The sequence below is a fragment of the Barbus barbus genome (assembly GCF_936440315.1).
Source record: "Barbus barbus genome assembly, chromosome: 20".
Taxonomy (NCBI): domain Eukaryota; kingdom Metazoa; phylum Chordata; class Actinopteri; order Cypriniformes; family Cyprinidae; genus Barbus; species Barbus barbus.
Window position 1 is genome coordinate 2,088,656 of NC_136748.1, and position 24,153 is coordinate 2,112,808.

The 24,153-nt window shown below is 44.5% G+C and overlaps 1 protein-coding gene across 1 annotated transcript in view; it reads right to left on the reverse strand.

Moving 5' to 3' along the window:
- LOC306886043 (otoferlin-like) overlaps window positions 1–23,679 on the reverse strand; it is a gene marked incomplete at both ends in the record, with an annotated part of 56,034 nt that extends 32,355 nt beyond the window's left edge. The window contains 17 exons of the mRNA XM_079442900.1: window positions 5,373–5,525; window positions 6,835–6,951; window positions 7,059–7,149; window positions 7,456–7,556; window positions 7,861–7,981; window positions 8,077–8,257; window positions 9,216–9,324; window positions 9,821–10,044; window positions 18,649–18,835; window positions 19,972–20,158; window positions 20,481–20,640; window positions 21,016–21,100; window positions 21,201–21,263; window positions 22,151–22,282; window positions 22,720–22,774; window positions 23,290–23,392; window positions 23,631–23,679. Of these exons, the coding sequence (XP_079299026.1) occupies window positions 5,373–5,525; window positions 6,835–6,951; window positions 7,059–7,149; window positions 7,456–7,556; window positions 7,861–7,981; window positions 8,077–8,257; window positions 9,216–9,324; window positions 9,821–10,044; window positions 18,649–18,835; window positions 19,972–20,158; window positions 20,481–20,640; window positions 21,016–21,100; window positions 21,201–21,263; window positions 22,151–22,282; window positions 22,720–22,774; window positions 23,290–23,392; window positions 23,631–23,679 (2,118 nt within the window). The remainder of the gene's footprint in view (window positions 1–5,372; window positions 5,526–6,834; window positions 6,952–7,058; window positions 7,150–7,455; window positions 7,557–7,860; window positions 7,982–8,076; window positions 8,258–9,215; window positions 9,325–9,820; window positions 10,045–18,648; window positions 18,836–19,971; window positions 20,159–20,480; window positions 20,641–21,015; window positions 21,101–21,200; window positions 21,264–22,150; window positions 22,283–22,719; window positions 22,775–23,289; window positions 23,393–23,630) is intronic.
- Between the last annotated feature and the right edge of the window lie 474 nt (window positions 23,680–24,153).

Genomic DNA, 24,153 nt, shown 5'->3' on the forward strand with positions numbered 1-24,153 from the left:
CTTAACCTGATTGAGATCACGCCTGTACCGCCTCGTCGAACCCCGGACAACTAAACCAATCAAAATAACCCCACTTCCAGTAACCCAGTTGTCTTCTCAAGTTTCTAACCTGTACATTCCAAAATTACCCTGCACCAGGATTCAGTCAGTGATGGAGATGTTGTTTGTGCCTTGTGTGTGCCTGTTCTCCCTGATTCTTGTTCCAGTGCCCGCCGACGTCCACAAACGGGGACCTCACCGAGCAAAGGGGGATATGTAGGAACAACTCTTCGGCTTACGCACACATGTAACCACAGACAGCTTGGCGTCTGCTGGGATGCACTCGCTTAAATCTCCAGGGACCAGGAAAACATATATTTTGGATTTTTAAGAGCCCTTGTCACTTGGAGGAACCCCACATAGAAAGCCCCCCTGACTTCATGCAATAAATCCAAGGACGATATCGCAAAGGATGACGTTTTTACGGTCGACTCGAAATAGACAATTTCCAGACTTTCCAAACCAAAGACTTTTACGACCCTGCATATCACGCACATTCCAGGAAAACGCGCCGTTTCTGTGGTGCTAGCTAACAAAGGGAACCACACCTTTGAATTAGAAATGAGTCTTAAAAAGGGGAACAAAAGTTATATTCGTTTCTGCTACGGAAACAAATCATACTCAAACAAAAACACTATATACCATATTAACAACCTATATATTAAAGGATGTTTTTGGTTTGTGACATTTATAAGCTGGTTGTGTGAACTTATGTAATCTTTTTCATGTAATCGTTTTATATACCTGATCACTAGTTGTTCATTTTCACTTGATTAATATGTGTATTTAGAATTTAAGATCGTTTAATCAATGCCTTAACTACGAAATCGAATATAAAGGATATTTGTATGTTGGTGCCTGTTAAACGGCTACTGTTTGGTCTCGGATGAAAGCTGATTTAATGAATAATAATATTGTGGTATGAATTAAATCTTATCTGTTTTTCATTAACGCCTATTTACAAGATGAATGGAAGTCTGCTGTTATAAGTTTTTATGTGATAAAATACTTGCGCAGATAATGTATGCAACACGAAACTCTGCAGGGGCGGGGCTCCGCCCACAGAGACTTTTTCGATTGGGCCACGCGCCAAAAAGGGCGGACCTAAATCAGCTCGCTTAAAACGGATGCACGCCCATGAAGTTTGCGCGTGTTGGAGTTTGAAAACAACAGGAGGACACGCACGCCAGCGAGTCTCTCGTTCTGCTCACGCGGCAAGCGCTTCAGGCCATAACATCACGGCGAAGCAAAGCAACTAACACAAAGACTCAGTTAAACTTTCAAAGAACTTTAATCCTAAACTTCATTACGTCAGAACGAGACAACCAACCACTGAAGAGTGCGCTAGTCACACGACCGACCGAACAGCCAATCCGAACGCGGCCCGCAAAGAACTGAATTCACCTGAGGAAAGGAGTCTCTTTGAACCAAAGGAAAGACTGAGTTCGATCAAAACAACTGAAAGACCAAGTAAGGCAAATCTCTTTATTGACTGAAACCGGGATATCTCTCCGCTGAGGGTAAAGATAAAATACTTCTTTGTCTATGAGTTTCCTCAGGTCGAAAAGCTAGCATTCAAACCTAAGTCTCTCTCTCTCTTCAGATATAAACAACTCGCTCCCATTTGTGTGTATGTTAATGTTGTGTTAGAATAGTGAATAAAACTTTGACTTTATTAAGAAATCTTTTGTCTGTGTTATGTGATTTAACATGTCGTAACTATTTGCCAAAAAGGTCGCGTTTACCTATACGCTCTTGAGCTAACTAAGCTAACTCAATTTAACTATTTGATTTATTTTAATCGTTGGCCACGAATGAAATAAACAACGTGTAAAAGATAACTTGCTGTTATTAATGCTTGCTGGACAAGTCGTTAACAAGGCATAAGTTGTACATTATGATTGATAACAATTAATCATATGAAGATCAACTCTTAAGAGTGATTCCCTAAAAGCTAAATAATAAAATAAATATATATATGTAGGATTCATTTTCTACAATGTGACAATTAGTCATGCTCCATCCCATTGCCATTCTTCCTTGAGGTGCATGAGGAGGTCACAAAGTCTTGGAAGGCACTTTTTACTGACAGAAGCCACATTGCTGCCTCCACTCGATAGTGGGGCCACCAAGGCTTACATGGAGATCTCCCAGGCAGAGAGTGTGATTGCGGTGCATTTATGCCCGCAAAGTGCAGTCACTCTCCCATCCAAGGCCTGTAAGTTAATGTCAGCCCTGGATGTTAAGGCTTACAGTGCTGCTGGACAGGCAGCCTCTGCCCTGCACGTGATGGCCATCCTGCAAGTCCATCAGGCCAAAGCACTAAAAAAACTGTACAAGTGTAGTTCTGAGCAGGGGTTGATTCAGGAACAAGTGCACTGTGGCCAGATGATCCAGGAGTGGTATCTTTGGCTCAACCTTGCTAAGACGCGAGACAATGACAAGGTTTGCTTTCTCAATGCCGCCCTCTCAGTGGCTGGCCTTATCAGAGACACTGTCGAGTACTTTGCCCAGCAGTTCTTGGCAGTCCAGAAGCAGATGGAGACCATCACACATATCTTGTCCCAGTGTCGGCTGGCCCCCAGTTTGCTTAATGCCCCTGCAGTGTCTACATCTGCTCTGGTGCAGCCTGATATTACACCTCAGCTGCAACGTCAAGCCTCCTGCAGGAATACGACACAGCCTGTCACCCAGGCAGACCTCCAAGCCCTTCAAGCACACAGTGAAGCAGCCCTGACACGGGCCACCCTGATATGGAGGTGACTGCTCTTTCCCAAATCTGGCCCTGCACTAGCTCCTGTTCAAGATGTTGATGCAGAAGTGCATTCTTATGTGTGTTCAGCCCCAAAATTGGTTTGCAGCAATTGACCTGAAGGACTCATACTTCCACTTCTCAGTCTCCTCAAACTCTTCCCCTTCGGACGTTCGCCGTCTCCCTGCATCTTCACCAAAGTCGCATAGAATGCCCTTGCCCCATTAAGGGAAGTGGACATCCATATCCACTTTGATGTGGAAAAGTGCTTAGCGTCACGTCAGGGTTTGAGCAGACGTATGCACTTTTTCTTGTTCGAGTACTGCAGGTTTTTGAAAATGTAAGCTGTTCTTGCAGTTCGCTGTTCTAAATTAAAGCATTTGGATGATGACCGGTGATCTTTTACATATTAATGACATTAATTAGGAGTCATTTACAAGCAGAGAGCTGAAAGCATTGATTTGCGAGGAGGTTCAAGATAATTTGCGATTTATAGATTTCACATCTGAAAGAGACGCGTACATGCATTTTCTGTACGTACATTCATTTTATGAATCACCTGTACACATATTTGAGAGATGATTGTAAGATCAATTTCAGGATGGTTTCTCCGCAACATTTTATAAATGAGGCCCCTAGTGCTCAATTTCTCAGTATGGAGTTGGACTCAGTCAACATGACAGCACGTCTCACGAGTGAGCATGCCCAGTCAGTGCTGAACTGCCTAAATTCATTCAGGGTGAAAACAGCAGTTCTGCTGAAACAATTTCACAGGCTCCTGGGTCATATTGCATCCACAACCATGATAACGCCACTCAGATGGATGCGTATGAGACCAGTTCAGCACTGGCTACATAGCCGAGTCCCAAGATGGGCATGGCGCCATGCAACACTTCGCGTGGCCATCAAGTAGAGTTGACACCAGGCTTTCAGCCCCTGGTCAGACCTCGCCTTTCTACAGGCAGGAGTGCCCTTAGAACAAGTGTCCAGGTATGTTGTTGTCATAGCAGATGCCTCCAGAATGGGCTAGGGTGCTGTGTGCAATGTGCATGCAGCCCACGGCTCCTGGAAAGGACCTCAACTGCAGTGGGATATCAATTGCCTTGAGTTGCTGGCAGTACAGCTGGCCCTGCACTGGTTTCGACTGTTGACTCTCCCAGTGAGCCTCCTTACACAAATCCTGTGCAAGATCAGGGAACATAAGGAGCAGGCCTTGATGGTTACTTATAGTACACCCTACTGGCCCACCCGGACCAGGTTCTTGGACCTGATGCTCCTCATGACAGCCCCTCTGTGGTGAATTCCCCTGAGGAAGGATCTTCATTCTCAGGATCAGGGCACAATGTGGCACCCACGTCCAGATCTTTGAAACCTCCACATTTGGCTCCTAGGCATGATGCATGGACTTAAGTGGTCTATCACAGGCAATGATAACCACTATCACTCAGGCCAGAGTCCCCCCTACTAGGTAGGCTTATGGCCTGAAGCAGTGTGTATTCATTTCTGTATATTCATCCATGGTACAGTTTCCCTGTTGGTAAACTCTTGCCTTTCCCTTGACAAAATTACTTCTTTCCAGTCTCTGCATTGGTAGTAGCAGGACCTACCACAGTGACTCTTCCATATGTTGTACTAGTATTGCCCTACCAGTCAGTCCATATGTGTCGTCTTCACTTTAACCCCTTCAGGAAGGATGTGGTCTCTGTAGCGTCCCTCTCTGCACAGACTTAGGCACGCTTCCCCAGTGTATTACAACTGGTTGCAGCTGTACCATCATCAGAAAAATAAAGAGCTGAGGCACTTTTTTGTTGTGTGAAAGTCACAAGCTCAGGCTAAGGAACAGCAGTGACTTAAAAATAAAGGTGCTTCAAAAGGTTCTTCAAGCGATGCCATAGAAGAACCATTTTTGGTTCCACATAGAACCATCTCTTCCTTACCTTTATATAATCTGAAGAACCTTCTTTTACCACAAAGAATCTTTTGTGAAACAGAAAGGTTGATGTTAAAGGTTCTTTATGGAACCATTTAGGCAAAAAGGTTCTTCTATGGCATCGTGAAGCACATTTATTTTTAAGTGTGTATTTTTATAATATATATATATATATATATATATATATATATATATATATATATATATATATATATATATTATTTATTAAGTGATTAAGTGTGTATTTGTTTTTATTTAATTAGGTTACAAAATGAGATGGCAGTTGTTACTTCAGTTCAGTGGTTGTGGCACTTTCCATAGGGACCCCATCAGATGATGGAACGAGGGTTACATGCGTAGTTCAGCTCCATCCTTTAATAACAGTTTCTTTAATCACATTGTGACAGATTCATAAAGAAATTTGTGCACAAACGTGCTGCAAACACTGTTCAGAACAGACTGAAATGATCAGAGATCCTTTTGCAAATAAACTTGATTCACCCACACTGATAAATTCATCACAAGCTGTTTTGGCAGCTTAGTTATTTGAGTTGTTTTCATAATGCAATATATTTGGCCCCTTTCAAGATAAGTATACTGACACAAAAAGTTTTTAAGACATTTTCAGAATTTGAGTGCATTCATCCTAACCTTGAAAAAGATGGTCTGGACTTTCCCACAGTCCTTTCCGGTTTCTTCGTCCACAGAAGAGAAGAGGATGTCTTTGGAGGGAACGCGGGCATATGCAATGCGTTTGTTGTTGCTTATCATCCATATGTAAATATCTGGAACACTATGCTGAGGCTATGATGAAAAACCAAAGGATTTACGTTAATATTTTTACAGTGATATTAACTCATCTATATGGCCTCATAACCTAGCATTAGAATTTCATAGTCGAATCATAATTTTCAAATCTTGCCGATAGTCGACTGATAGTCGAATCATATGTTTGGGGGCAGGGGGCAAAATACATTACCAAGAGTCAAGTCAGACATTCGACAGTCATAATTGCTGGCGTTAACACACAGGGAAAATGTATATCGGACGCCTCGCAGATACAAAAATTATGTTTTATGTTTTGATTAAAAGATAGCATTAAACGTAATTTGTTTACACAATTGTTTTACAATAGTGCTCTTATTATAACATCATGTATATGACAGAAGTTATTGTTCTGCATTTCTGTTTTGAGCTGCGTGCGCTGTAGATGACCAGTAGAAGCATCTGATAGCAGGTTTTTAATCATTGGAATTTAACTAATAATTTATCTCAATACGCTTCATTACTTATAGAACATAACGTTAATATCACGACTTATAGGCTATCTGCACAAAAGGCCTCGAATGCATGAACGTGTCTGCGTGGCTCTGAATGAACTCCTTTTGTGAACGCGTTCTTCACGCAACAACATGCAGAAATACAGCAACTAAACTCTAAAAATGCACAGCGTTTAATTATAATAGTGTTCTCATTTTAATGTTATGTATATGACAGTCCCGGTCATAGTTATTGATATTCTGCATTGTTGTTTGTCCTGCTCACGCTGCGCGCTGAATATATACTACAATGAAGCGCTTTACTGCAGCGCAACTCAACCAAATGCATCTTATACTAGATACATAATATATACACGATATATATAAACTGGCTGAAATGTTTTGAAATCACTTGTACCCTACCTGATTGAAAAAAAATCCAGCCTTTCACCTGTGTCAGTTTGAGTCTTGCTAAATTTTTTAATCCATGCCGCCAAGATACTTCTGTCGGTCACAGATCATGGAAAGTGAAACTTAAATCTAAAAGGGTGGTTGGATTTATTCATGCATGTAAAAATATTTATTTAAAGCTTCCTTCTTTTCAGATTCTTATTTACAGCATTATCGTAATAGGCTGTATATTAACGTATTGGGAGAAAACCTGTAGTTCTATGTGAAATCAGACATTTCAGCACCCCCATATAGCTAAAAAGGCATGATCATAACACCCTGCGAATATTCGACTGTAAGACTGGGAGTCGAATCAGGCTCCTCGTATCGAAGCATCGAATCTTCGACTATTTGGGGTCAACCCTACCTAGCATATTTTTATTTTATCAGATTTTGTGCACTACCTCATCAGACAAGAATCTCAGCTTGTGGAGGAAGTTTTGTGCCAGTTTAATTTTTTCTTTCACATTGCTTTTCTTTACTTGGGATCGCATATTCTTTGCATGCTGGCCCATGTTTTCCTGAAAAAAATGACAACAAGCTTTAGCAACAAACATAAAAATAGGCCACCAGAATCAGATTTTAACATTAGTTACTATTAATATGTATTAGTAACAGCTGCTTTTACCAATTCCTGCATGCATAATTTCAGTCTCTCCCGGTCCAGTTTAGTCTTCCCAGCCTGATTCTGATCATTGTTTGCCAAAGTTACGAAGGTACTGAAAGAGATTCACTGTTATTTTATCTTTCCTCTATCATAGATAGTTGAAGGAAGATTTGTGAAAATATAAAAGTCGCTCTCAGGAGACAAAATTTCAGGATTGTTTTTTTTTTTTTTTTTATTTTATTTAAAAATTTTACTTCTGAATTATCAAAAATCATGCTTTACTAACCAACACATACACTACCAGTCAAGTGGTTCTTTGAAAACGCTTACTGCACCTCCAAACAGAGCACAAATAGCACTGTTTCCAGAGAACCACTCATAACTAGCTCAAGATTAGCAGAATAACATGTATACAAACCTGCAGCCATTGCTGAGTTCCTCCAGGACTCCTCTGAGTCTGCGCTCAGGATAGGCTTTCTCTGTTTTAATGATCTCCTGCACATCATTCAACCCTTCTTCCTGTAACATGATAGAGAACACAGGCTGCAATGTCAATGTATAGATGTATTTTCACAGATTAACTGTAACCAGGATTGTTATTGATTACTAAATGGAAACTATGATGAAAAATGGGATTTAAGGTGAGACACTACAGGCAAACCCTTAGTTTTTTCATGCACTGGTCAATTTTGAGGTTTTGGGCTAATTTCCTTCCATAATTTGACTTATTTCTGACTAGTGAAAACTGAAAAAAAAGCATCCAAAATAGTTTTTCAGTATTTCAGAAACTAACTAATATAATCTATATTCATTGATTTATTACCAATTTATCTGCAATTGTGTCCATGATGTTAGCATTATAAAGTCGTCTTCTTTGGTCCTGCCACCAGCTCTTGATATAGATGCAGGGCTTTCTCTCAAAGTAAGGGAGGTGGAAATAGTTTCTGCAGAAAATTAAACCAGACATTTCACATGATTTTGCACCAAAATGCAAAATAAAATAAATAAATGGGTTTTGGGTCATGTTGAGTAACTGAACCTGTCAGTGATGACTGGCTTCATTGGAGGAGTGGTGGAAACTGATATCATATCTCCACCATCATCCACCTCCTCGTCACTGGAGCCGTGAATGAGCTCAGACTCTTCATCATCTCCATCGCCACCCTTCTTCTTCTTTGTTTTTGGCTTAGTTGGAGTATCGACTTCACTGCCATAGTTTCCTTGATTTGAGAGGATAGTTTAATTATGTAGGTATCTTTAGGTAGGTATTACTTGCAAGTGAAGTGTATCACTTCTGTGCACTGTAATGTGTTTTGAATTTGTAAAATAAAATAAAGATTATTGGAGATGTTTAACAAGAATATACTATTTCAGTCTTTCAAGCCAAAATCCATATTGATACTTCCTCCAGTGAAAAAGTGTATCTCCTGTTGTCTCTCACATCAAAATCCACCCACATATTTGTTTAGAGCTGTTTTGGACTGTAAATGGTGCATGATCTGTGCAGATTTCTCTCCTGATTCAGACCAGAACACTTTTTTACTGGAGGAAGAGTTATTATGGATTATGGTATTTTAGCCAGAAGCAACGGTTTGAAGTTAAAAGCAGATTTGTTTCTTACAAACATGCAGCTTTTGGCTTCACAAGCCATTAATTGGTGTACTGGAGTAGTGTGGATAACTTTTGGATTATTGTGATGTTTTTAATCAGCTGTTTGGACTCTCATTCTGATGGCACCCATTCACTGCAGAGGATCCATTGGTGATCAAATGATGTGATGCTACATTTCTCCAAATCTGTTTCCATGAAACTTATCTATATCTTGGATGGCCTGAGGGTGAGCACATTTTCAGCTTTTTAAATTTTTGGGTCAACTATTCCTTTAAAGCCAGTTAATGGTCCTTGCATGTAAAAATTGGATGGGTTTGCTTTTGAATGAGATTGAATTCATATTGAATTGACCAGAACATAAGAAGGTTGAATTGGTGAAATGGCAATTGAAACACTGTTTATTAATATCATCTACTGTAACGTTTCAGGAATTTGCCCATATGCTTTCTATATATCAAACTGGTGTTATTCATACTAAAATATGAAAATGTATTATTGAAAAGTACACTCATAGCAGTAATATAAATTTATTTAATAGTTTGAAAGAATTCAGTGGCATTCTTTTACCTATTGTAACCTCAAAGTTAATGGGTTTGTCTCCAATCTTCCTGTCAATCATAGTGGCCTCAAGGAAACATCCAAAGAGAAAGAACTCCTCAATTTTCCCTGTGGCATTCTAGATATAAGCAACAAACAATTGATTAAATAATGTTTTGTGATTACACCTGAAAAAAAGTAAAATGTTACTAAAAAGGTTTTTGGAGTACGGTTTACAAGAAAATATTATTTCAGTCAATCTACCTTAAAATTTAATGTTTAATCCAATGCACAACTTGCTATTTCTTTGTAATTAATTGTGAAATTTACTAGCAATTTCTGAGTGAATTTTTTTTTTGTCTGTGTATAAGGGTTTTCCTAAGATTAGACAAGAATGATGTCACTGTGCTCATAAACAATTCAAAACATTTCTGTTTTCTCAAACTGATTAATTTTTAACAGCAAGTCACATGCAGAATGAAGCCTAACTTTGGCTCTGACTGTGTAGATGATTGTCTTGCAGACAAAGAACTACTGAGTATTGCTGCTAAATGAATAATGTAGGGAGATAAATAAAGACAATTAATTATTCACTGTAATTGTCCTGTCGAACCCCCCGTCTATGGATAGCTTACATCTGAGATGTTGGGTATCCCCTCCACCTGCACCTCAGTGGAGCTCATTACTTCAGGAGAGGAGGTGTCCAGTATCTCCACGGCCAGACTGATCAGCAGTCGGGCCCTGAATGACACCCCTTCCCCTAGTCCTTCATTCAGGTCCTGGTACTCGTCCATGAGCGTGTAGCTGCGTGTGGAGCCATACATGTTGACCCAAGCCGGCCCAAGAGTTGGAAGAAAACCTATCAATAGAAATAGGATCATTTTTTATTGTTTGACCTTTTGATCAATAACATTCCATGACTTTTCTAGTTGTTCGTAATTACCAGATAAGGATTTTTACAAATATTTTTATAATGTTCTTGAAGAGGAATAGTGACGGCTTTGTGTGATTGAGAATTCAAAGCAAAATGTAATGAACAACAAGAAACAAAGTAAATACACTACTGGTCAAACATTTGGAATGATAAATTATTGTGTGTGTGTTTTTGAAAGTAGTTTGCATTTATTTGCTCTTAAATACAGTAAAACAACAATATTTTGAAATATTATTACAATGTAAAATAAGTATTTTCTGTGTAAATATCTGTTGAACTGTAATTTATTTCTGTGATCAAAGCTGTATTTTCAGCATCATTACTCCAGTCTTCAGTGTCACATGATCTTCCGAAATCATTCTAATATGCTGATTTGCTGCCAAATAGAAATACTCCTCCTTGAACTGCCACCTTAACGTGGTGGAGGGGTTTGAGTACCCGAATGAACCCCTTATGATGAACAAAAATCAGAGGACCGTGACGTCGCCCGGTATGGCGCAGCCGGGGCCCCACCCTGGAGCCAGGCCCGGGGTTGGGGCTCGTATGCGAGCGCCTGGTGGCCGGGCCTCCCCCCATGGGGTCCGGCCGGGCTCAGCCCGAAGGAGCGACGTGGGGCCACCTTCCCGTGGGCTCACCACCTACAGGAGGGACCGTAAGGGGCCGGTGCAAAGAGGATTGGGCAGCAGTCGAAGGCGGGGGCCTCGACGACCCGATCCCTGGACACAGAAGCTAGCTCTAGGGACGTGGAATGTCACCTCGCTGGCGGGGAAGGAGCCTGAGATTGTGCGTGAGGTTGAGAGGTTCCGACTAGAGATAGTCGGGATCACCTCTACGCACGGCTTGGGCTCTGGAACCACACTCCTCGAGAGAGGATGGACTCTTCACCACTCTGGAGTTGCCCATGGTGAGAGGCGGCGGGCTGGTGTGGGTTTGCTTATAGCCCCCCAGCTCAGCCGCCATGTGTTGGAGTTCACCCCGGTGAACGAGAGGGTCATTTCCCTGCGCCTACGGGTAGGGGATAGGTCTCTCACTGTCGTGTGTGCCTACGGGCCGAACGGCAGTGCAGAGTACCCGGCCTTCTTGGGGTCTCTGGGAGGGGTGCTGGAAAGTGCTCCAACCAGGGACTCCGTCGTTCTACTGGGGGACTTCAATGCCCACGTGGGTAGCGACAGTGACACCTGGAGGGGCGTGATTGGGAGGAACGGCCCCCCTGATCTGAACCCGAGTGGTGTTCAGTTATTGGACTTCTGTGCTAGTTACAGTTTGTCCATAACGAACACCATGTTCAAGCATAAGGGTGTCCATCAGTGCACGTGGCACCAGGACACCCTAGGCCGTAGGTCGATGATCGACTTTGTGGTCGTTTCATCTGACCTGCGGCCGTATGTCTTGGACACTCGGGTAAAGAGAGGGGCGGAGCTGTCAACTGATCACCACCTGGTGGTGAGTTGGATCCGATGGCGGGGGAGGAAGCTGGACAGACTCGGCAGACCCAAGCGTACAGTGAGGGTCTGCTGGGAACGTTTGGCCGAGTCTCCTGTCAGAGAGATCTTCAACTCCCACCTCCGGCGGAGCTTCGACCGGATCCCGAGGGAGGCTCGAGATATTGAGTCCGAGTGGACCATGTTCTCCACCTCCATTGTCGAAGCGGCCGCTCGGAGCTGTGGCCGTAAGGTCTCCGGTGCCTGTCGAGGCGGCAATCCCCGAACCAGGTGGTGGACACCGGAAGTAAGGGATGCCGTCAAGCTGAAGAAGGAGTCCTATCGGGCCTGGCTGGCTTGTGGGACTCCTGAGGCAGCTGACGGGTACCGACAGGCCAAGCGAACTGCAGTCCGGGTGGTTGTGGAGGCAAAAACTCGGGCCTGGGAGGAGTTCGGTGAGGCCATGGAGAAGGACTATCGGCTGGCCTCGAAGAGATTCTGGCAAACCGTCCGGCGCCTCAGGAGAGGGAAGCAGTGCCCTACCAACGCTGTTTACAGTAGAGGTGGGGAGCTGCTGACCTCGACTGGGGATATCGTTGGGCGGTGGAAGGAATACTTCGAGGATCTCCTCAATCCCGCCGTCACGTCTTCCATTGAGGAAGCAGAGGCTGGGGGCTCAGAGGTGGACTCGTCCATCACCCAAGCTGAAGTCACCGAGGTAGTCAAGAAACTCCTCGGTGGCAGGGCACCGGGGGTGGATGAGATCCGCCCTGAGTACCTCAAGTCTCTGGATGTTGTGGGGCTGTCTTGGCTGACACGCCTCTGCAGCATCGCGTGGCAGTCGGGGACAGTGCCTCTGGGGTGGCAGACCGGGGTGGTGGTCCCTCTTTTTAAGAAGGGGGACCGGAGGGTGTGTTCCAACTACAGGGGGATCACACTTCTCAGCCTCCCTGGGAAAGTCTATGCCAGGGTACTGGAGAGGAGAATACGGCCGATAGTAGAACTTCGGATTCAGGAGGAACAGTGTGGTTTTCGTCCGGGCCGTGGAACACTGGACCAGCTCTATACCCTCTACAGGGTGCTGGAGGGTTCATGGGAGTTTGCCCAACCAGTCCACATGTGTTTTGTGGATTTGGAGAAGGCATTCGACTGTGTCCCTCGCTGCGGCCTGTGGAGGGTGCTCCGGGAGTATGGGGTCCGGGGTCCTTTACTAAGGGCTGTCCGGTCCCTGTATGACCGAAGCAGGAGCTTGGTTCGCATTGCCGGCAGTAAGTCAGACTTGTTCCCGGTGCATGTTGGACTCCGGCAGGGCTGCCCTTTGTCGCCGGTTCTGTTCATAAGTTTTATGGACAGAATTTCTAGGCGCAGCCAGGGGCCGGAGGGTGTCAGGTTTGGTGACCACACGATTTCATCTCTGCTTTTTGCAGATGACGTTGTCGTGTTGGCTTCATCAAGCCAGGACCTTCAGCAGGCATTGGGTCGGTTTGCAGCCGAGTGTGAAGTGGCTGGGATGAGAATCAGCACCTCCAAATCCGAGGCCATGGTCCTCAGTCGGAAAAGGGTGGTTTGCCCACTTCAGGTTGGTGGAGAGTTCCTGCCTCAAGTGGAGGAGTTTAAGTATCTTGGGGTTTTGTTCACGAGTGAGGGAAGGATGGAACGGGAGATTGACAGACGGATCGGTGCATCTTCTGCAGTAATGCGGTCGATGTACCGGTCTGTCGTGGTGAAGAAAGAGCTGAGCCGCAAGGCGAAGCTCTCGATTTACCGGTCAATCTACGTTCCTACTCTCACCTATGGTCATGAGCTTTGGGTCATGACCGAAAGGACAAGATCCCGGATACAGGCGGCTGAAATGAGCTTTCTCCGCAGGGTGGCTGGGCGATCCCTTAAAGATAGGGTGAGAAGCTCGGTCACTCGGGAGGAGCTCAGAGTAGAGCCGCTGCTCCTTCACATTGAGAGGGGTCAGCTGAGGTGGCTCGGGCATCTGTTCCGGATGCCTCCTGGACGCCTTCCTGGGAAGGTGTTCCGGGCGCGTCCCACTGGGAGGAGACCCCGGGGAAGACCTAGGACACGCTGGAGAGACTATGTCTCCCGGTTGGCCTGGGAACGCCTCGGTGTCCCCCCGGAAGAGCTGGAGGAAGTGTCTAGGGAGAGGGAAGTCTGGGCATCTCTGCTTAGACTGCTGCCCCCGCGACCCGGCCCCGGATAAGCGGAAGAAGATGGATGGATGGATGGATAGAAATAGTCAAATAGAAGGGCGAGGCGTCACGGGCGGGGTGACGTCACGACCAGGAAGTATATAAGCACGTGCGGCAGAGCCGCCGTCAGCTTCAAGTCATGAAGCAAGCGCTGGCAGGGATGCCGGAAGTGTGGCTACGAGACGCACCTCTTGTTCCCTTCAGGGAATCTGGGTTACATACGTTACCTGGTACGTTCCCTTCCAGGAACTTCGAGCTGCGTCCGAAAACGCTATGGGAACGAGATACCAACGCCGCCAGACTGATAAGTCCCTGCCTGGTGTCAGGACGAAAGGACGGAGGAGCCTGGAGTTATAGAACCTGGCGAATGTCAGGGGCGTGGACCACCCAGCAGCGTTGCAGATGTCCTGCATAGAGACACCTGCCAAGAAGGCCGCCACACCTCGTGTTGAGTGCGCTCTGACTCCCAACGGCGGGGGACGCTCAGAGGCCTCGTATGCCAGATTAATGGCATCCACTATCCACCTACTAAGAGTGGGCTTCGTAGCAGGAAGACCCCTCTTAGGCGGACCAAAGCACACGAGCAATTGGTCCGACTTTCTCCACAGGGCAGCTCTGTGGATGTACGTGCCCAATGCTCGCACTGGACACATACAGTTGTGCTTTTCCTGGTCTGGCTACCTGAAGGGAGGAAGACAGATGGCCTGGAGTACGACTGGCTGTGGTACGACCGTTGGAACCATCGGTACGTACCCCGCACGGGGGTAGAGAAAGACTTTCGCCAAACCGGGTGCAAAGTCAATACACAAAGGGGCCGTAGACAGGGCCTGCAGGTCACCCACCCTCCTCAGAGAAGTGATGGCCAACAAGAAAACGGTCTAAATGGTGAGGAGTTTGTCCGATATCTCCTCAATAGGCTCAAAAGGTGCCCTGCACAGAGCCTCCAATACCACAGCCAGGTCCCACGTGGGGACACGTGATCGTACAGGCGGCCTCAGCCTCAGCGCACCGCGGAGGAAACGTGCAACTAGGGGTGTCTACCCACTGGCTGGCCACCGATAAGGCCGTGGTATGACGAAATAGCTGCCACGTAGACCTTAACAGTGGATTGGGTTAACCCTGCGGAGAAACGGGCCTGCAGGAACTCCAGGACTGCGCGAATCGGCAGTTGACTGGGTCGAGCTGGTGGTCCCCGCACCAAGAAGTGAAGAGTTTCCACTTCAAGGCGTACAGTTTCCTCGTGGAGGGAGCTCTGGATTGGAGGATGGTCTCGACAACCTTGGTTGACAGACCGGAAGCTATGAGTTGTGCCCCCTCAGAGGCCACACCCACAGCTTCCACAACTCCGGACGAGGGTGCAAAATGGTGCCCCTGGCCTGTGAGAGGAGATCTCTCCTGATCGGAACCGCCACGCGGTGCCGTCGAGGAGAGAAATCAGGTCTGAGAACTATACTCGGCCCAGCCAGAACGACGCTACTAACAGTAGACTGACCTCGTCCCGGCGCACTCTCGCCAGAACTCCCAGGAGCAGAGCGATCGGGGGGGAAGGCGTACAGACGAAGCCTCTGCCAAGTCTGTACCATAGCGTCCAGTCCCAGAGGAGCTGGAGGAGCTAGAGAGAACCAGAGGGGACATTGTGCTGACTCTCGAGTCGCAAAGAGGTCCACCTGCGTCTGGCCAAAAACCTTCCAAATCTGCTTCACCACCTCGGTGTGAAGCATCCATTCCCCGGGCCTCGGCCCCTGTCTCGACAGGACGTCTGCTCCCACATTGAGATACCCAGGAATGTGCACAACTCTCAGTGATAGGAGCTTGCCCTGGGACCACACAAGGATCTGGTGTGCCAGCTTGAACAAGAGTCGCGACCGCAGACCTCCTTGGTGGTTTATGTAAGAGACCACTGCCGTGCTGTCGGTGCGGACCAGCACATGGTGACCTCTCAGGTCTGGGAGAAAGTGCTTCAGTGCATGGAACACAGCTAGGATCTCTAGCCAGTTGATATGCCACGTCAGGTGGCGACCACTCCACAGACCGCGGGCAGGGTGGCCACTCATGACCGCACCCCAACCGGTGAGGGAAGCGTCCGTCGCAAGCGACACGCGGCGACAAGGAGCTCCCAGCACCGGGCCCTGAGACAAGAACCAAGGTTTCCTCCACATGTCTAAGGCACGGACACAACGGCGTGACACTTTGACAGTGCGGAGCGGGTTTTCCCTCAGGGAGACCCCCTTGGTCTTGAGCCACCACTGTAGGGGCCTCATGTACAGCAGGCCGAACAAAACCACGTTGGACGCAGCTGCCATGAGCCCAAGCAGCCTCTGAAACTGCTTGACAGTGAATGGCTGGCCCTCTCGCACTCTCATGACTGCCGTGAGGATCGACTCGATCCGAACAGGGGTCAAACGAGCCTGCATCGTGGTCGAATCCCACACCATGCCTAGATAAGTGGTTCTCTGAGCTGGAGAAAGCACGCTTTTCTTAGTGTTTAGTCTTAACCCCAAGTCTTTCATGTGGGCGAGAACGACATCTCGATGCCGAACTGCCAACCGCTCTGATTGAGCGAGGATCAACCAATCGTCGATATAATTGAGTATGGTGAAAGTGGGGGTGAGAGTGCTAGGCCAAAGGGAAGAACCCGATACTGGTATGCTTTGCCCCCGAAAGCGAACCACAGGAACTCCCTGTGAGGCAGAGGGATGGGTACATGGAAATAGGCATCTTTGAGGTCTATCGTGACAAACCAGTCCTCAGACCTGATTTGAGACACGATCTGCCTGACAGTGAGCATCTTGAACTTCAGCTTTCTGACTGAGTGGTTCAGAAGACGCAAATCCAGTATGGGCCTCAGCCCCCCATCCTTCTTTGGAACAATGAAGTACCGGCTGTAGAAACCGGTGTGGATTTCGTGAGGAGGAACCAACTCGATGGCTTCCTTCCTCAGCAAAGTATCGACTTCCTGTTCCAAAACCAGAGCCTGCTCAGGGCGGACCGCAGTCACAACAACCCCGTTGAACGGCGGAGGTGGCCCATCGAACTGTATGCAATAGCCATTCTCTACCGTCTGCAGGACTTAAAGAGAAACATTCGGCAGTCGCTGCCAGGCTGCCAAATGATCTACTAAGGGAATCAGTCTCTCAAGACTGACCTCTGGTGTCAGAGAAGCGGCCAGACCACTGCCTCGATGCGGCGCACCGGAAGGAGACGCGCGATCTGGCGAGTCTCTCAGGCCCGCTGTATTCACAGGCAGAGAAACCTGAGGAAGACACTCGCTGGGACCCGCTGCGCCCTGGAACAACAGCAGGGTTGGCAGACAGGTCCCCGAAGGGCACCGAGGAGAGACGGTCACCGTGTACCGCGGTGTAAGCCGTCCCACCCCAGTAGGGGTCGCCCTCCGCAGTCCTGGGGCTCGCCCATCAGGACTTCTTTGCCGAGGACCTCTTGGCTGACAAGACAGCCCTCAGATCTGCCTTCGGCCGTGAGGTCCCCGGCGCAGAGTGCCGCTGCTCTCGGCTCCGCCGTGGGGGAGCACGAGAGGCGACGCTCTGCTTCTGCGCTGCCCTGTGTGAGGAGCTGGCATGCGGAGGAGGCTGCTCCCGCCCAGCAGCCTCCAGAGTTAGAGAGCGGCGGGGGAGGAACCGCCGGAACGCCTCCGCTTGCTTACGATCCTCCTGAAACCTGTCGACGACAGAGCTCACAGCGTCGCCGAACAGGCTAGAAGGCTGAAGCGGGGTGTCCAGAAGGCAGACCCTGTCCTTCTCCTTAATATCTGACAGGGTCAGCCATAAATGCTTCTCCGCTGCCACCATAGCTGCCATGGAGCGGCCGATGGCATGGGCCGACTCCTTGGTGGCATGGAGGGCAAGATCAGCGGTCCTCCTGAGCTCGGAGATATCATCAGCTCTGATATCCCCGCCCTCATCTAACTCTTTCAGCAGTTCGGCCTGGTACGCCTGCAACACTGCCATAGTGTGCAGACACGCACCAGCCTGACCTGCTGCCGCATACCCCCTGTCCACTAAAAATGACGTAGTGCGCAGAGGCTTAGTGGGCAGAGTAGGAGCCTTCAAAGACGATGCCGCGGAGGGAGACAGATAGCTCGCGAGCGTCAGCTCGATCCGGGCATCGCCCTGTATTCAATCCAATTCCCGCACCGAATGGGCGGGACGAATAAGGTTTAACCCACGATCTTGACACCTCGGTGTGCAGATCGGGGAAAAACGGAAGGCTCCTGCTTGGAGGGGGCCGCCGTGAGCGTAGAAAACGCTCATCAAGGAGACTAAAATGCGGCACAGATGTTTCCTCGGGCCAACTGATGTCGAGCTTGGCCACAGTCCGAGTAACCACCTCTAACAGCTCCTCATACTGGGGCGAGAGAGGCGGCGAAACCTCGTCAACGATCGTCACATCAACCTCCTCAGAGGAAGAGAGACGAAGCGTTGAGTCCTCATCTCGGGGGTAAGGAACTGCTTCCTCGAGAGACGGGACACCAGATCTGGCGGATACGGGAGGAGATAGGGACATGCCCGTCTCACTCTTGCCAGCCAGATCAACCTGCGAGCCCCACGAGTGCAGCCGCCGCTCTGCCTCAGCAAAAGCGGGACCAGCACCACGTCACCCCGCCCATGACACCTCGCCCTTCTATTTGACTGATTACAGGTGATATTCAGAGCGTGGTCACGCTGAAGGCGTTCCCATAGCGTTTTCGGACGCAGCTCAAAGTTCCTGGGAGGGAACAATTATTTTAAATTGTAATAATATTTCACAAAATTATGGTTTTACTGTATTTTTATCAAATAAATTCAGCCTGGTTGAGCATAAGAAACATAAAAAAAACATAATTATTCCCAAGTTTTGCACGGTAGTATATTACTTTTGCAGACTTTGCCAAGGTGTTCAGGAAGTCCTTATACCTTTGTCTCCATCATTAGCAATCTTCCGCAGGTCAATGAAGTGCGTTCCGATGGCCACTTCGTTCACTTTATCCGAATCACGGATCTGGACTTTCATTCTCCGGCACAGCGGTGGAAACTGCTCGGTGAAAACGATCTGCTCATTCCAGATCGGCTCATAGCTGCTCTTCTGAATTGAAGTCTTACCCTGCATTGTGGATAGATTAAATAGATCAGTGGATCAAAAGTATTGATGCCTCCCCTTGTGTGAAGCACACTTTTAAAAGTATGTTACTTTTTAAAAACTAACACTATAGCTTCTCTAGTCCTTTTCTTTTTATTTATTATACAATGAACAAAAGCAAAAAAGGCCTCTAACACTAGCTTTGCTCTATTCTTTTTCTATTCTATCTGTTTTCTGTTTATTTATTATATTATAAAAAAAACCTTGCTATGTGTACTTTTGTCCTCATTTGTAAGTCGCTTTGGATAAAAGCATCTGCTAAATGACTAAATGTAAATGAAAATGTAAATGTAAAATGACTTATTAAGGAAATCATATACATTACATTAAAATAATATACTTCAGTGTGAACAATGTAATGTTTTCGGACACTTAATTGCATGTTATTTACAATTAAATGAAAAAGTATGATAATTTTCATTTATATTAAATGTAATTACCAGAACTTTAGAGTGCGTTTTATTGGCCAAAAGGTAAGATACAGGCAGTAGTTGAGTATTTACTGTATGACAACTGTTTTTCAAAATGAATGTTAAATAATCAACAGCATTCCGGTGCTGCAAACTACTCTAAAATATTGCCGTTTTGAATTGAAAATGTAGAATTTAGTGATTTATATAATTCGTATTTCAATATTAAGAGACAATAAACATTTTTGGCATATAGGCTTATGACTTGTATGTATGTTTTAAAATAAAAAATATATATTATTTGCAAATTATTAAATGCATTACAAAACTTTCTAGTAAAAATCTGGCTAGCAAGAAGTAAATAGTGGTATAAAATAAAAGGAATGACGTCTTCAATATGTTCCACTCAAACTTCCTGTTTCAACAGGAAATACATCAATACAGGAAGGAAAACTGCGTTCGCCAGCCATTTCTTGGAGTCTTTAACAGAACTGGCCATTCTGACAATTCCAGTTCCAGTTGAATAATAATTAAAATATTATTTAGTGAATTTTGAATATTGTGTAACATGTGTCTTGTTTAATGATGAAACTTATTTTTCATCCATAAATATATATTTTAATATATAGGGATTATATTGTCCTACACACTATTAAAACACATCAGTTGACCATTAGTAGGAATTCTCACCTTCTGCCCTGCAAATTGCACCTGGACATACGGATCAACCAAGTCCTTATTATCTCCAATGAAAGCTTTTTTGACATTTGCCATTATGCTGGTGTTCATTTTGGGCAACCCCTCGGCTCGGTAGATTTTCACATAGAATCTTGCCCACTGACGCTCAGCCGGGACGTCTTCCGGCAACAGAAGATTACTGGAGCAAGAAAGTAATCAATGAAGAAGAGATTTGTGTTTCTGCATATAGAATCACCTTTGAATAATCAATACATTGTTGGATGGAATTATCTGAGTGACCTCAGCATTTATAATGTTGTGCGACAGGGAAATAATAAACTAGAATTTCGGATTTCACATAAATACTATTACAAGTAAATACAGGGCTTTTAAAATAAGTTGGGAATACTTGAGTTTAGAGCTTGTTCAGTGTATAGTTTAGTAACAGTGATGCTTTTCTTGGAAAATAACACATAACATTAACAATGCAGAGTTTTTTTGTTTGTTTTTTTTGTTTTTACCCCTCAATGTCATCCTCATCTGTTTCATTTGTTTTGTGTGGAGTTTTGATAGTGTCGCCCTTTGCCACAACTGCGATGTCACACTTGACATAGCCTTTGCATCCAGCAGTGATATCATCGGGGTCACATAAAGTGGCCCATTTGTGGAAGAACTGATGTTCTGTAAATGTAAAGAAAAAAACATGAGAAAACTCTGGTCTTTGAGATCTATAGAAACAGAACTTTATCCACCTTATTTTTAACATAAGAGCGGCGTGGCCATTTGTAACTTGAATGTGCTAGACTTCCAGATTCATTAATTGCTATTTATTTTGCCAGTACAAAAACAATCTATTATGCTGCTTTGTATTACAAACAGGTTTTTGTTATCATATTATTTAAATTTATTATCATAATCATAAACAGACTGGTTTTTAATGTTATTTTTCTATTTATTTATCTATAGTGGCTAATGAAGTCTTGCACATTCACAGAAAATTGCTTACTTCCGAGTTTTAAAATCAGGTGGATAGAAAAGCATGATAATACCAGTTACCAGGTTGTGTATAAACTGAGCCCACGTCAAGCTTGAAGCTCCCGACCAGTGTGCCACTCCGCAAAAGATTCTTAGAGTGGATAACCTGTATAGACACATTCATTTAAAACAGTTTAAAACAAAGATTAATGCCAAACACAAAAAACACAATGAAAACGTCAAAATTGATATTTGTTGCTACTTACAGACACTTTCAGGACCTTGTCAAACATGACATCAGGAGGAACGTGGAAGTCAAAAACGAAGTACTGAAAAAAAGGAAAGGGAATTTTTATCAAAACATTATATTAGCATTGTTAAAGGAATAGTTCACTCGAAAATGAACATTTTCTGAAAGTGTCTTCACCCCCAGGTCATCCAAGATCAGGAGGATTGTGTTTCTTCATCAGGTTTGTAGAAATGTAGCATTACATCAGTGTCTCAGCAATGGATGCTCTGCAGTGAATGGGTGCCGTCAGAATGAGAGTCCAAACAGCTGATGAAAACACCACAATAATCCACACCACTCCAGTTAATGTCTTGAGAAGACAGAAGCTGCATGTTTATAAGAAACAATTCCATCATTAAGATTTAAGTTTAAGATTAACTTTAAACAGTCAATTCAATAATAATGCTTCCTCCAGGGAGGAGCTGTTTTGTCTTGTAAACAGTGCTTGATCTGTGCAGATTTCTCTCCTGATTCAGATGAGACAACTTTGTTACTGGAGGAAACGTTATTATGGACTATGGACTTGTAATTTAAGAACAAACAATTGTTTGAAGTTAGTAACGTCTTGATGCATTTTTTTTCTACAAACATGCAGCTTTTGTCTTCTCCAGATGTTAACTGATGGACTGGAGTGGTGTGGATTATTGTGATGTTTTTATCAGACTCTCATTCTGACGGCACCCATTCACTGCAGAGCATCCATTGCTGAGACACTGATGCAGAGACACATTTCTACAAACCTGATGAAGAGACATACTCACCTACATTTTGGAGGGTGAGCACATTTTCAGCAAATTTTCAGTTTTGGATGAACTACTTCTTTAAGATGATTATGTGATTATTTTGCTATATTTTGAGTAGTTATTTGTCATGATCATTACTTTGCAAAAGGACAATATTACAATCCTAAATTAAAAAGGAACATACCTCATTGTAGTAAGGGCAGTTGGTGGACTCCTTCATTGAGGTGTATTTTTTTTCATCACCGATTTCTACACACACCACTGGATCCATGTTCAGACCAACCAGCTGTCTGGCCTCTATAACCGTGACATTGACCTGTAGGGCATGACACAAATGTGGTATGTGGTACTGTATGTGGATGGTATTCAAATATTCACAGGCTCAAAATTGGCAAAAAAAATGTTTGTATGATACAAAACAATAGGATTAATATATCTGTATGTCTCAAATGCTGTAAGATCTTATCTTTTTCACTAATATCACTTTTCTTTAAGCTCAATATTCTTTAATCAGCAGATGTTTTGTGATTTTTAGTGTTGTACGGTGTATGACGTTTACAGGAGAAGCTCCACAGGTGTAGTTCTTCACTTTAACTATCAACGTGTTCCACCAACCCCAGACAAACACAATACTGTCTTTATTTTCAACAAACTTTGTGTAAAGTGTGAAGCTTGAAATGTGTGCATGTTCTGTTTTCTTTACAACAAAAAAATATCTTTCTTTTAAAAATTACAATATGCTGTTCTACGTACTTGGAAATCCACTGGTCTTCCAGCACTAGGCTCAATCTTGATGTCAGGCTTTGATCTAAAACATTTAGGACATTTTTGGATGAAAAAAAGTATAAATAGTTGATCAATTTACTCGATTAGAATACAGTAATATATTTTTGTTAGAACATTTATTATTTAACACAAGTGAAGTGAGTGAGTGAAGTGACATTCAGCCAAGTATGGTGACCCATACTCGGAATTCGTGCTCTGCATTTAACCCATCCAACGTGCACACACACACAGCAGTGAACACACACACACACACACACACACACATACACCCGGAGCAGCGGTGTATGCAGCGCCCGGGGAGCAGTTGGGGGATCGGTGCCTTGCTCAAGGGCACCTCAGTCGTGGTATTGAGGGTGGAGAGAGCGCTGGACATTCACTCCCCTCCACCTACAATCCCTGCCGGCCCGAGACTCGAACCCGCAACCTTTGGATTACGAGTCCAACTCTCTAACCATTAGGCCACGACTTCCCTACATAAATGTAATGCAGAATATCAAATCTGATTTGGATTCATGTGACTTTATAATTTTAGTTCACCTTTTATTGGAGACATTGGTTGTGACGGCAGTGACTGATGCGAGTGAGATGGTGTCAGGGTCTGGCATCCTCATATCCTCCGTCTCCAGAATGGCCGGCTCATCTTCACAAGTCACACATGAAATATGATATCATTATGGACAGCACTACAGTTTTTTTTTATATTAATTTAGATTATTAAATAAGTATTATATGTTATGTAATATTACATAATTATTTACACATTTTAATTATTAATATATAATGATTAATATAAATAATGCTATATAATTCTATAATAAATATGTTGAAGAATTCACAATAATTTACTAATTTTCCACACAATTAATAGAATCTTTCACCTTGACCTTTGCCATCATCCTTGGAGGCTCGATGCTTGCTACGCTTCATTGTTATGAATTTGATTTATCCTCTGGGTTTATTAATCTTTTGAACTTGAAAAAACAAAAATAAAAGTAAAAAAATATCAATTTAAATATAACAGTAATGTCTTTATAACACTGTGTTGTTTTATTATATTTCAATCAGCCAGAAATCAAAAAGTAATTTGCCTTCATAAATTAAATAAAGTTTATTACCCTAACCCATCAATAATTAGCAGATACATGAAGAATTTAATTAACACTGAATTAATTTGCATAAGTAGTATCGATCCCACTTTATATTAGGTGGCCTTAACTACTATGTACTTATATTTAAATTAATAATTTGATACAATGCATTTATTGTGTTCATACATGTTCTTACATTGTAATTATATTTTGAAAAATACCTGGATGCCATCCCTTACACCTTAACCCACTCTTAAACCAACCCATACCACCAAACCTGCCCCTAACCTTACCCGTATCCCACCTCAACAGC